The 13,901-nt window shown below is 36.1% G+C and overlaps 1 protein-coding gene across 1 annotated transcript in view; it reads left to right on the top strand.

Moving 5' to 3' along the window:
• Positions 1-8,008: 8,008 nt before the first annotated feature.
• Positions 8,009-13,901, top strand: part of SFMBT2 (Scm like with four mbt domains 2) — a 55,167-nt gene continuing 49,274 nt past the window's right edge. Inside the window, exons 1-3 of the mRNA XM_089487089.1 lie at positions 8,009-8,015; positions 10,780-10,874; positions 12,840-13,080. Of these exons, the coding sequence (XP_089343215.1) occupies positions 8,009-8,015; positions 10,780-10,874; positions 12,840-13,080 (343 nt within the window). The remainder of the gene's footprint in view (positions 8,016-10,779; positions 10,875-12,839; positions 13,081-13,901) is intronic.

Raw genomic sequence — 13,901 nt, 5'->3', positions numbered from 1 at the left:
GTACAGCAAGGGGACAGATAAGGAATCAATTGCATAGAATGCCTGTAATACACACTAATACTCATGGGCATGCTTTGTATTGTTTGATACAGACCACAAGGAATTGTGTTAAACTAGGTAGTTATTTCTAAGTTAGGAGGTTTATAGCAGAGGAAAAGTGAGGCGGATAAATGTTATGAATTAGATGCTGTTTGGAAAAAGAAACAATGTTGTAAGTTTTTTTTGTATGTGTTAATTATTTAACATGTATGCCTTTTAATGATCATTGTGTGAAGAACTCTAAATGTGTCAGCCTTTTAAATGCATTGAATAATTTAGGAAACAAGAACTCCTTTACAAGTCTAGAAAGGAACAGTTCCAGCACAACAGCAAAAAAAAAAAGAGGAATTAAATTACAATATTGCTAACTGTGAATTTCCTTTTATTTCTTTTTTTAGGACTATTTCGCTTTATAATGCATTAGGGACAGAAGAGTAAACTGTATCCTTAATAATGGAGAATAGAATGCCTGCAATATTAAACAATCAAGATAAATCTGCTTTGGAAAAATCCAGCAGTCCATCAAATGGAAACAGAGAGCTATTTGGATCTGGTAAGTTAAATAAATGGAGTAATCTGCCATTTTTATAGACTAGAGTAATTCAGTTGATGTTCAGTAACATCATTCAAGTTTTACATAAAACACAGCTTTTAACATCTCATCACTTTACTAGCATCTAGAGCACAAATAAATTATAGTTTGGGATGTCAGTATTTGTTTAATCTTTCTCAGAGCTGGATTTATATTCTATGAACCTCTAGGTACAAAAACGATCGGGCTACCAGCCTTGGCAGGAAGAAGTTAGAACAAACTTTTCAAGTGCTCTGGCACCTCCATTGCCTCCTTCCTTACTGCTAAGAGCCATGATATCACATTGTATCCCGCACTTTGCCTGCCAAAGTTGAGCGGTGTCTAGGAACAGCATGCTATTGAGACTGTACTTGCTAGGCATTGTCCTCCATAGTATACACGGGCCTGTAGCATAGTGTAACTGGTCCTTTCAACAGTGTCAGGCCAGGGAGTCTGATTGCTCAACAGGGCAATCTGCAAGTATCACTGACTAGATTGTCTGATTCTCCATTTTTTAAAATACATATAACTGTACCAGAGACCATAGTATGACTAGATCACTTGCAGCGGTACATCAGACCCAAGTCTTTGGATCCACATTCCCACTGCACCCCATATGAGATATGTGGTCTATCAAGTAAGGCCTGTAGTTTTCCCGGTTACACACTTAGCCTTTAATGTTACCCATTGGTTCATATCTGTGTCCATTTCTCAAAGCACTGGCATTATAAAGACATTATCTGACATCCAGAGAACTGATCTTCCCATCCTCCCACTAGTCCACCAGAAACAGTTGTCCCGGGACAGAAGAGGACATTAACATTTAGCTTATGTTATTTGGAGCATAGCTTTCACACCACATAATTTCTTTTTTTTTTTTTGTTTGGGTAATACTATGAAATATCCAAATTATAACATAAATGTATTTACTGGCAATTTCTCATAAGCTTATAATTCCCATATTCTGCAGGTGGCAATTTCACTTTTAAATAGCAAAAATCTTATTTGAATTTAAGAGAAAGCTGGCTTTTTGATAGATACCACAATGAAAAAACACAACAAAGAGACTGTACTTACAGCTGTTATTTTGCATATCATTACTTTAATGAACAATGTGCTAATTTGTAACAGAATGCAGAGTCACTGGTGATAGTGAGTTGCTAAAAAATAGCATTATACAAAGAGATTGTTAAATTTAAGGAACTATTAATAGCATGATAAAAAGGAACTATGCCAGTGTGCGGTTCTGTTTTTTCTTGTTTTTACTAGTGCATGTTAATAGTTTATTGTTATTGTTTAACAAAATGCAAAGTGAGTGAACAGAAGCAAAATCTATATCAAATTAATATTTGGTGTCACCACACTTTGCCTTCAAAACGGTATCAATTGTTCTAGGTACGCTTGCACAATGTCCTGGATTTTGTAAGCATATAGTAAGGTGTATGATTAGACAATTATACCAAATAGGTGCTTATGATCATCAGTTTAATATATCGGTTGCAACATAACCATTAAAGGAAACAGAAACAGATGGGACGAATAGCCGAACACACTAACAAGGTGAGGTTGCTTAAGACAGTTTAATGTCAAAAGTTAAACACCATGACAAGACTAAGCACGGCAATAAGACACACTATAGTTATATTACATTAGCAAGGTCTCTTCCAGGCAGATATTTCAAGGCAGAGAGGGGTTTCCAGGTTCTCTGTTTAAGCGGTTTTGAAGATGGACAAAGAAACGGGCAATATTAGAGGACCATAAACACAATGAATGGCCAAGAAAACTTAGTGCAGCCGATGAAGGACACATCATGCTTACTTCACTTTACAATCGGAAGATGTCCAGCAGTGCCATCAGCTCAGCATTGGCAGACCCTTGTACGCCCATCTACTGTCCAGAGAAGTCTGGTCAGAAGTGCTCTTCATGAAAGGCTTGTGGCCAAAAAGCCATACCTCTGAGGTCAAAACAAGGCCAAGCGACTTAACCATTCAGAAAAACACAGAAACTTCAGCAGATGCTTTGAACCGATGAGTTAAAATTTGAAATATTTGGCTGTAGCAGAAGGCAGTGTGTTCATTGAAGCCTGAAGAGCGGTAAAATAATGAGTGTTTGCAGGTAACAGTGAAGCATGGTAGGGGTTCCCTATTGGGGCTGTAGTTCCGCAATTAGAGATGGGGATTTGGTCAGAATGAATGGTCTCCCAAAATGCTGAGTAGTACAGGCAGATACTTATCTATCTTACTTTTAGGGAGGCATCTGATTGGCTCCAATTTTTTACTGCAGCATGACAATGACCCCAAACATACAGCCATAGTCATTAAGATGTTTCTTCCATGTAAAGAAGAACAAGGAGTCTTGGGAGTAATGGTACAGCACCCCACAGAGCCCTGATCTCAAAATCATCAATTCTGTATGGGACTACATGAAGAGAGAGAGAGAGAGAGAGAGAGAGAGAAGCAACTGAGGCTGTCTAAGAACCGTGGTTAGTTCTCCAAGATGTTTGGAATAACCTACCTGCTGAGTTCCTTAATAAATAGTGTGCAATTGTATCTAGAAGAATTGATGCTGTTTTGAAAGCGAAGGGTGATCATATATACAATGTCCCATATATATAGACACTTTAGTGAAAATACTTTTTCAAAAACTTTCCGGTATCTTCCATAACCTTTTATTTCAATGGAAATTTTGCTCAACACACCAACATGTTGGTGTCACTAGCACAAAGCACCCCCTCTGTAAATGGTTGTTAACACTTTCAAAGCGTAAGCACCACTGAATACATTATTGTATATTGCCTTTGTTCAAATTCCTACAAGTGTATCCAAGGAAATATGCAAACCGTAACAATTTAAATTAATTTACTAGCAATTTTATGTGCATAATTCCCATGTTCTGCAGGTGGTGACTTGCTTTTAGATGTTTGGTAGTAAAAACTTATTACAGTTGGAGTATAAAGCAACACTTGTTTTGAGGACAAAATACCATCACTGCATAACACAAAAGCTTAGTTACAGATGTTGTTTTGCATAAAATTACGTTAATAAACAATGTGCTAATTTGTATCAAAATGTTGAGAATCTGGACTTCTGTTGATGCAAATTATTTAGAGAAATGGCAGTGCACAATTTTATAAACATATTAGAGGTGCAGAGTTTGACATATACAAGCTGTGCACAATGATAACTTAAGATACCAGAAAAACCTGTACCAGTATTCTTTTTTTCTTTATTGAAAGATGGCTACACCTTTTTTCAAAATAGGATCTTTAAAAGATAATTTCAGTTTATTATGTCAGATACAATAATGTAATTGTTTCCTGAAGAACAAGCTGTGTTGGGTCTGTGAAGCAAAGTATAAAAGGCATTTTGTTAATGGTGGAGTTGAACTTTGAAGAGATGAAAGGGATGTTGCTTGTGGTTATAAAAAACAAACTGATTCCCAGATGAATAGTCCAAGTGTGAAGGCAGGGCATTGCCATGTGATTTACATATACTGCATGTTTTTTTTTTGTCCTGTGCCAACTGAATGTTTGTAATGAAGATCAGCAATGTTACTACCAATTTGTTCTTGTGGTCCTCTTACATTGTTGTAATTGCTAATCTCTCTCTGTCTATATCAAAGCCCAACCTGGGAATTGTCTCTGTGTAGGGCAAAGGTCCAATCATAGCGCTATCGCTCAGTGTTCCATGTCCTAGCCCAGATGTTGTGGTTGGTGTGTGATGTTAATAATGTTGGAAGAGAGTTTGAAGGAGATCTGTAAATGGTAGTGAACGTCCAATGTCAAATGCAGGGTGGAGGAGGACAACTGTGTGTAGTTAAAGCAGAGGAGATATTGGGAAAAGCTAGGTGTGTGTAGTGGAAGTGCAGGAGAGATCTGGTAGAGGAGAGGCCAGGGAATCAAGAAAAGGTGGTATAAAAATTTAAAAAGCAAAAACTGTTTAATAACTACCCTAAAGTGGATGATTTGTCTTTAATTTTCGAGGAATCACTCAGATTGAGTGACCATTTCTTAACAATGCTTGCTTTCAACATGAAAGTCATGAAATACTATAAGGAAACAAGTCAGTTGAGCTGTGGCATACCATTCACAAGCAATACACCCTTCACCTACATTTCAAATATTTTATGAGTTGTTAGGTGGAACTCAGTCACAATGGTACACAATGCTTCCTTCTTCCTAGTTCTTTGATACTGCACTTTGCACCATAATAAAAGAAGTAAATTGGCTTAAGGGAAAAATTATTATTGGGGGAATTGTTTCCCAAAGTTCTTTTTTTTGTATTGCACTCCATTTCTAATAGACTACACTACATTTTACTACATGTTAATTGGTGCATGCATTCTTAAGCAATTTCATTTAGAAGATTAGACTAATTATCCTCCACCCCTTGCTGCCTCTGCTGGAACCAGAAGCATACTTAAGTACTCCTCCTGCACACCAACTGTAGTACTCTCATTAAAAGTAACAGGAGTAGGAACAGCCAATCACAAGGTCCAGCTAGCATACATATGACTCGCTGGGAGTAGTCTGATTGACTTTAATGGCAGCTTAGCTCCTGTATACTTCAGTGGGAGTACTTCTTGGTTTTAGAAGAGGTAGATAGGGCGAGGAGGGAAATCAGAAACAATCTTCACCCAATAAAAAAAAAAAAGGTATCCACTGATTTTCATGCAGTAAAATTGACTCCACTATGCATTTTACAAGAAAAGAGGACTAGAGTTGCTTTAAAGTGTGGAAGACCCCACAAAAAGCTCTCCAGTTCTAATTATTCAAGTGACCCACTTCCCCTCCTATTCTCAGCTAATTTAAGGCTATCGGGGACAAGCCCCATCTCCATGTGCGGTTAGCCTCGCGCTCACATGGCGTGCCCTGTCTCCACATTAAGCCTACTCCCTAGAAGAGGAAGATGTCCAGGTCCCTACACTGGGAGGTTTTCAGGTATGCCAATGCCTGATTGCTCCAAAAATGTACCCCTTTGCTGCACGCTGTGAAAGTGTAGCATGCAGCCAAGTGTATCCAGCAAACATCCACTTGTATCTGCAACTGATTTTAAAGTCCCAGCACTCATTTCAGTCCTCAGTCTGTCACTGCTAACAATGTAAGTCATTCAATGATCTTAGTATTATTAACCTCCCTACTACAAATGACAAGGTCATATAAAATGTAGTTAAAGCCTGATCTTTCTCTAGTACTGTGATTTGAGTGTTTAAGCACGAATAATGAAGGTAAATATACACCCAACTGTATAGAATCGCTGTCATGATAAAAGGTATAAAAAAAAATAGGGCTCTATCATGTTGTATTTTTCTCCTAGACTCATTTAAAATTGAATACGTTGGCAAAAAATACCCGAAGCTTTTATATTTATAAGCTTTTAATATCACATTTTGCATTGAAACATTATTTTACATAATGCCATATGTTACAGGCTCAGAGTGTAGTTTTAATAAATGTATTGCCATGATTAAAACCTTTGTTTTGTTGTTGTGTTATACAGATAATTGTGTAAGTGATATATTATATATCTCTATCTATCTAGTTGTGTGACAGAGGCAATAATTTACTGAAACTTTAATCTTTTAATCTTTAGTTTAATGAAACTAAAGAAAACATTACAGTCTCTATGAAATATGGTTTGTTTGTTTTATTATCAGGTTAATAGTTTCATTGTTAATAAGGGCACCACACACACAGTTAGGGGACATCAACTTGTTACCCGAAAAGCCTGATATTAGGTGTTTGGAAATTAAGAGATTTTACAATCATTGTCAGGAAAAGCACAGTATTTTTTTCTGTTCCTTTAAAATGAACTCCAAATAAGTTTGAGAATGTATGGAACGGTTTCGGGCAAAAGCTGATGAAGTATTCCTGTATTCAAGACAACAGCTGGACACATATTTATATTTTGCGTTAATAGCACTTTATTAACTTTAATAGTCAGTTAATTATAATAATTACTAATGGTACTTAATTAAGTGATTAATGAGGACAATATCTGCTTGTAGGTCCTTTCAGGCCTACACTGGCGATCTGGCAATTCAGTTGGCCAGTGCCTTGTGACGCGGCTCACTTAGCTTTATTGTTGCTTGTGTGGCAAATCTGGTTCATCAGTGAACAGTTACTAGCTGAACACATGGCCGCATGTATCCAGCAGGCAATCTCATGTATGTCATTTATAGGCCACTTATATCCAGTCTGTCCCAGGGTCCTTGTATTATTATCACTTGTTACAATTGATGGCTATATACCCCTCTAACTATATACTCCATACATTGTACAAATCAGAATTCCGCAATTCAAAATGTTTTCTCAAACAAATCTACAAATGCTTCATATAAATATATATAGATTTATATATATAGATCTATCTATCTATCTAGCTATCTATCTATCTATCTATCTATCTATCTATCTATCTATTTATCTATATATATCCAGCAACTTTCATAGCTTTGTAGCTAAAGTAAAACAGAGCAAATTAATCCTCTCTACCCTGTATGGGGGAAGATGACAACTCAGTGTATGACACAAAACAGAATGCGATAGACTCTGGTCCTTGTAATACATTTTGCCTGCTTAAACTGTTAACTTGTGTTTCTAGTATTGTAAATAATAGTATTTACAAATACAAGCTAAAATCTATGTACGGAAACCCGTTGATTTAACATAAGCTTCCAGAAGGTGACTTTAACCCCATGTGAACATTTGCCTGCTGGAGGTAGATTAATCCCCCTTTCCTCTTTTTTTCTTTCTTCAACCCCACGCCCTGATTATTAATCCATTGGTTTTTTTTCAGTTGAGGACATTGCAATGCATATGGAGCTGAAATACAAACTTTTACTCTATTTAGAATGACATTTTAACATTATCAAATTCATTGACATTTCTGACAAAGATAAGAAAGAGAAAAAGGGAGTTGAGATATTTGCACCTACAGTACATGCATTTGATTAAGATGTACATTGTTGTGCACTGCATATTAAATCTAAATATGCCATCTAAAAAAGTTCCATGATCATGTAAAAAGATTGAAATACACTGTGGATACATTAAAGTATAATATGTGAATATTATCCTACTTCCAAATAAGTATGCAGAAATAGTCCTGTACTGAATAGGTCAAAATCTCACCGTTTGCTAGTCTAGTGATATCATTCTGTATTTACTGGTGACATCAGCACATGTAGTTCTGTTTCTTTAGCTAGGAAGAAGTCAGCTGACCACTAACCATTTAAATGCCAGAGGGTGCATTGATCACTACCTCCTTACAAGGGCATCCTCAGTCTTCAGTGAATATTCCCAGGGAGGCAATCAAGGACATTTATAATGACGGATGTTGATGAAAATAGGTGGTGTGCAATTAAAGTTGTGAATGGTATATTAAATAAATTGTCGTAATGGAAGGTATGCAATTGAAGGAAGAGAAAGCAAGTATTTCCTTGACCTTGGCTTTGCCTTCTCATCCCTGATAAAAAAAAATATGCAGTCACCCACGCACAAGTGGCTTAAAATATCCTTATTGCTCGCACAGTGGTTAGCACCACATTTCCTGTATATTTTATGAGATTGCCCATTTTTTGTACTTTATCAAGATAAATGTCTTTGATAAGTAAACACGTGTATCAAATAGTTATATTGGGTGTGTGATAAAGCAAAAACAATCACTGTGCACTGGAAATCTTTTATAACTTCTAAGTACCGCCGTTAAAATGTAAAATGGAAATATAAATACCATCACACTTAATGATTACAATCTCATTTGTCAGCTTAAACCATTATCAAGTGAAGCATGGAAGTCCAGTTTATTTTGTATCGTTCATCTTGAAATGTATTCCTCTGGGATCAGTGGAATGGCTTGCTAAAGATAATGAGACCTGGCAGCTACCAACTTTAGATAGACTCTAATTGCTTACACAGCAGAGACCTGCTGAGTATACGGCCAGTGCTTAAAAAAAAAAAAACTTTTTACAATTTGAAGAAGCTATTTTTTGAAATAGTGCCTATGTTGCTTGATACAGTTATGCAGAATCTACAAGGAGATTTTTTTTATGATTATGTTATTACGCTTACAGATAAGAGCTGCCTCTAAAGGAGAATAGTTCCATTCCATAATTCATTCTGTAGATATACCAATTCAGTTTTGTTTTCTTATTATAAAATTAAATTTGATTTTCTGTTGCGATGTACGCAGGTGCTTCCATCTTGCTACTGCCTAGTGCTTTCATTAGCAGCTAATGTTTGCTATAATGGCTTTATAGAGGAACTGCAATAAATCTGAATCTCTAGTACAATATGCTCCTGTGCAGCATGCTTAAGCAATGCAGGTATGCTCAGGTGGAAGTGTGTGTGTGTTTATGGGGGGGGGCAATATCTTTCTCCGTTATCCCCCTGTCTGCACAATAAAGAACTTATAATATTTTTCCTGGGCTGCATACGTGTTGCTTTAGTAGACTGCACATGACCCCAAGTACAAGAGATTATTTGCAATCCCCCAGCTCCGTAAAGCTGTTATCACAAATATCTTAGCTCAACAGGCAGCCGTTTTAGGATATTAATAAAGAATATTCTTAACAAGCCATTAGCTTATTTTATATGTATTATTTAAAGTCCCTTTTTCTGTTTACCATAACATTTTAGATGCTGCTTTAATGGTTTTGGATAAAACATTTTGCTTTCATACTATTTTTTACTGATACCTTTGAAAACGTGTGATGTGTAATTAAACATTTTTTCGTTAGGGGAGCAGAAATACTTCTATTCCATGTTTTACACTATTCCATGAAAAAATGGTCTCCAATTAGATAGCCCTGTCTGTATTACAGAGATCAAGATTTTCAATGGAAATCAAACCAACCCTTAAATATGAACATGTTAATGGAGTATCGTAGTAATATTAAAGCAAAATAAACTTTTGTGTGTTTTTGCAGATTTGCCTACTTTAAAAAAGCATTACTATGTAAATGCAAATATTAGCATAAATGTACTATTAATGACAAAGGCAATCTGAATTATAAAAAGAAATGTACTGTGGTTATCATTTCATCAGATAAAGTAATAGAAATGTTGATGAAATGTTATCTATGATACATAATTAAACTATAATGGAGTTATTTCTGGACCTGAATTAGACTTTGTAGAAACAATTAGTGTTCACTTGCTTCTTCTTAACAGTAAAAATGTGCAACTATCTTCAATCACAAATTGTATTACATTATAATCACACAAAAAGGAAAATTGAATGATTGTATTTTTAATGAAATAAATTATTCTGAACAGAATCCTTTATTCTCAGTGAAAGAGAATCTCCGATAGATGATGAAAGTAACATGAACGATCTTGTGATCGAACAACCGCTAACCGGCTTAAAGTTTATCAATGGAAAGCAGTTCTCTGGAATAATAATTTTTTATACCTTTATAAATCACTATACCTTACTATGATCTTGCCTAGAGAAGGAGAATGTGTTTAGTACCACCTGGAAAATAGTCATTTTTTGTACCATAGTAGCTATAAGTGCAGATTGTAAGTTTGGTATATTTATTACTTAATCAGTACTTGTTCGAGGACTCTTGATTTCATTTACTCTGAATTCTTCATAAGAATGGCTTGTATTTTTTCTTGTGTGCCAGTGGAGGTAGTTGAGTGTGAGCTAATAGTAAACCCAAATGTTTATCTCTATTTATGCTCTAGTCATTTCCATTTATCTGGGTGCTTTGCCTAGCCTAGAACCTTTGTTTTTTTCTTTTTTTTATTGTGTAGAGACCTTTGTGCTCAGTAGCACAAAAGTCTCCAAACAATAAAAGTTGTAATTGTGGACCTGCCTGAACACGCATACGTTACGCATTTACAAGTTACTTGATCACACGCACAGTAGCTATAGTGGATTTAGCCAGCCATTGATCCCCTGTTAATCTGTCCCGCAATGGTTTTTCACCGATACAAATGTAGAGTTTATACAAATGTAATTATCCACTTAGTGATGAAAGGCTGTGATCTTCTGCCCCATAAACATTTTTTTTCAGCAGTAAGTTTGTGTATATGTATGTTTATTACGAGTCTGATTTAAACTTGTCATACATTGTCTTTGAGTTGGCTATGATGTCAACTAGGATGGGGAGCATAGTGACAATGTTGATTGCTCTGATTTTTATTGTTCCTGTTTTGATAGATGACGGATCCAGTATTGAAGATGCAGATTTTAACTGGGATGAATATCTAGAGGAAACATCTTCAAGTGCGGCTCCGCACACATCTTTTAAACATGTACGTATTGATGTAACTTTGTTTCATGATACCTCGCCACATACTATCATATGAGCTGCTAGCTATAAAAAGAATGTGTGTTTCCGTTACTATTATGTTGTCTTTTTTTTAGATTTTTTTTATACAGTTGGACCATGTTAGATATATATACTTATTGGCTAACTAAAGTAAGGTTTCTTCTTCATGGTTCATAGAATATGCCTGATGAAGTGACCTAGATAGCTTTCCATAGTTTAAAAGCTTGCAATCCCTTATACTTCAGCTCCCCGATAAACATATAATCTTTACCGAATTTGCTCTAAATTTTATGCTGCATTTGCTACTTATTGAATTGCCAGTGGCATGATACAAAGTAATTCTGCAAATATCACAAGTAATATGTGCACATTATAAGCATATTGATATTTTTTTTATATAAGCTGTATTGCGTTTGGTTTTTGTTTGTTTGATGCATGAAACTACAGCAGAGAGGAGCAGAACTCTCAAAAGAAGAGCAACAATCGAAGATCTGATAGATAAACAAATATTCAGCAATGACTAGATTAAAAGAAACTGGGGTAGTTGTATGAATGTCAGATTAAGGTCAAATTAATCCGTGAACTAAGTATACATTTCTAATGCTAGACAGAAACGGGCTAGCTTGAAAATCAAATTAGCCTTGCTTTTCTGAGTGGTTAGACCAGTGTTGCTCTACTTTTCATTACTGTCCTGAAATGCATTCACATTTATTTTAAACACTTCATGCTTAAAATAATTTTTTATGTTAAATTGTGAGACATTCAAAGAAAACTAATGCCACAGCCCCTTCCACTCCTAATGGCCAAAGAGGGACAGTCATCGTGATGCTAAAACGGCCTTCATTAATTTAGGTTTCAGAACAAGTTAACCCTTTCAGAACAAGATAACCCTGTTTTTTTATCTTTCATTCTTTAAATTATTTTTCGAAAATGCATAATAAAGTACCATTTTTGGCAACGATGACTGGGGTATTATACTGTCCCTTTAATTGATACTAGATCAAATTAATGAACTCAGACAAACAGATTATATGCACATTTGTGGAGTACCAAGATCAAAATGATAAAATTTTCAGTTCTCCTATTTTCATATCCTCATTTAATTTTCCTCTCATTTGTTTCTCCTTTCAGTTCAAACTACCTCATTTCTTAGAACATGTATTTTCAGGTTATTTTCCCATTTTCCTCAGATGCCAACTCATATCATACCTAAGTGGGCTGTTCCACTTACCCTACTAAATGTAACACTTTTTTTTAACTAAATGCATTGTTACAAATATCATTCATAGTATTGTTGACTGCTCAGATCTTTTCAACACACAATTCTTTAACCAAGTAAAGTTTTGCCCCATTTCCTATTTTGGCTGGGAACAATTAATTGTTATGTAATATAAAAGCAGGCACTGATAAGCTGTTGTCATAGAAACTGAAAAGGCTTCTTAAAAGTTTCTGTGTTGCTTTTCTGTTTCTGTGTTTCTGTGTTGCTTCTTTACCTATGTGAGTGTGATTAATGCTTTGGAACAGCACCTTTGAATAATATTTTTTAAATAAAATGTACAATAAGAATACTACAGATATGCTTTGTAATAGATATATTTACAAATCAATTTATACAATTCTGGTATAATATGTTTTCCATTTCTAAAGCATTTACTGTTTTCCTGAGAATTTTCTTAAGCATGTATATTATACATGAGAGCATATTAGCAGTGAGGTATCGTGGTCTAGGCCGACTCGATATCCTGGTATCCCGCTGCGCAATGGGCCTGTGGCAGGAGAGATCTTTGACCTCCTCAACCTGCCTTTTGATGCTGTGCCGGCTCAGCACAGGCTTCTATAGACTTCATTAAAAGGTGCTGCTCACATTTAAGATACAAGGTACTGGGATATGACATCAAATGTAATTCACGACGGTGTTCCTAATATTTTCTGCTTATTTTTCTGTAAGGTGGAAGTCAGTCTTCAGAGTAGTTTCCAGCCTGGGATGAAACTGGAAGTGGCAAATAAGAATAATCCTGATACATACTGGGTAGCTACTATCATTACCACATGTGGACAGTTACTTCTACTGCGCTACTGTGGCTATGGAGAGGACCGTAAAGCAGATTTCTGGTGCGATGTCATGACAGCTGACCTGCATCCGGTGGGCTGGTGTACACAGAACAATAAAGTCCTCAGGCCTCCTGATGGTAAGTTCAAGAAGCATAATGTTTTATTAAAAATAAAGTGATATGCATAAGGAAAAACAATATAAAAAGATATATTTTGCATCATAGTTTTCACCCCCATGAATAATGTAAACAAAGTATGGCATCCAAAAAAAAGACAACAAATATATAATGACTAAGATTACATACTAGGATCCTAATGGATTGAGTGGATGCCATACTCCATTCATCTTCATAAAAGTAAAAAAAAAGGGGAGGAATTTGTGACGGTACGTCCTGTACCCCAACTGGGTTCTCCCGCCAAGCTTTGCTTCCTTCTGCCAAAACACCAGCGGTTAACCCCTTCAGGGCCAGACAGAACCAGTGTTGTAGAGAGATGGGGGATGCATTGGCACTGTGGCTAGCCATAGCTTAGTGTATTCAGCGCATGTACTGTCCTGAAAAGTGCAGTGAGTTATTACAGCAGCACACCCCAAGCATCAGACAGCACCAATGTTGAGGCGAAAACAGGATTGAGTTTTATTTTATTTTAAACAGTACAAGGGGGTAATTTATATACAATAGTCACAGAAAACCACACATAGTTTTTTTTCATCAGGCCCTCAGGCTCGGTATTTGCACTCGGTCCACTTCAAACCACTAGAGGGTCGCTATTGTAGTCTGCGGGGAAGATGGTAAACACAGGACTTCTGGCTGAATCTGGCTAGATATCAGATCTTGATGTTAAATCCTCAGCCAATGGAGAGTAACACACCTCACATAAAATCCCCTAGCAAAATGCAGGTGCCCCAAATCTGTGTCCGAGTTCCACAGTCTTTAGAGTCTCTGATTATTGGGGAAAC

Source organism: Sceloporus occidentalis, unplaced genomic scaffold (genome assembly GCF_023333645.1).
Source record: "Sceloporus occidentalis isolate IW3139 unplaced genomic scaffold, rSceOcc1.0.p SCAF_31, whole genome shotgun sequence".
NCBI classification, from domain to species: domain Eukaryota; kingdom Metazoa; phylum Chordata; class Lepidosauria; order Squamata; family Phrynosomatidae; genus Sceloporus; species Sceloporus occidentalis.
This window is presented reverse-complemented; position numbering and strand designations above follow the sequence as displayed.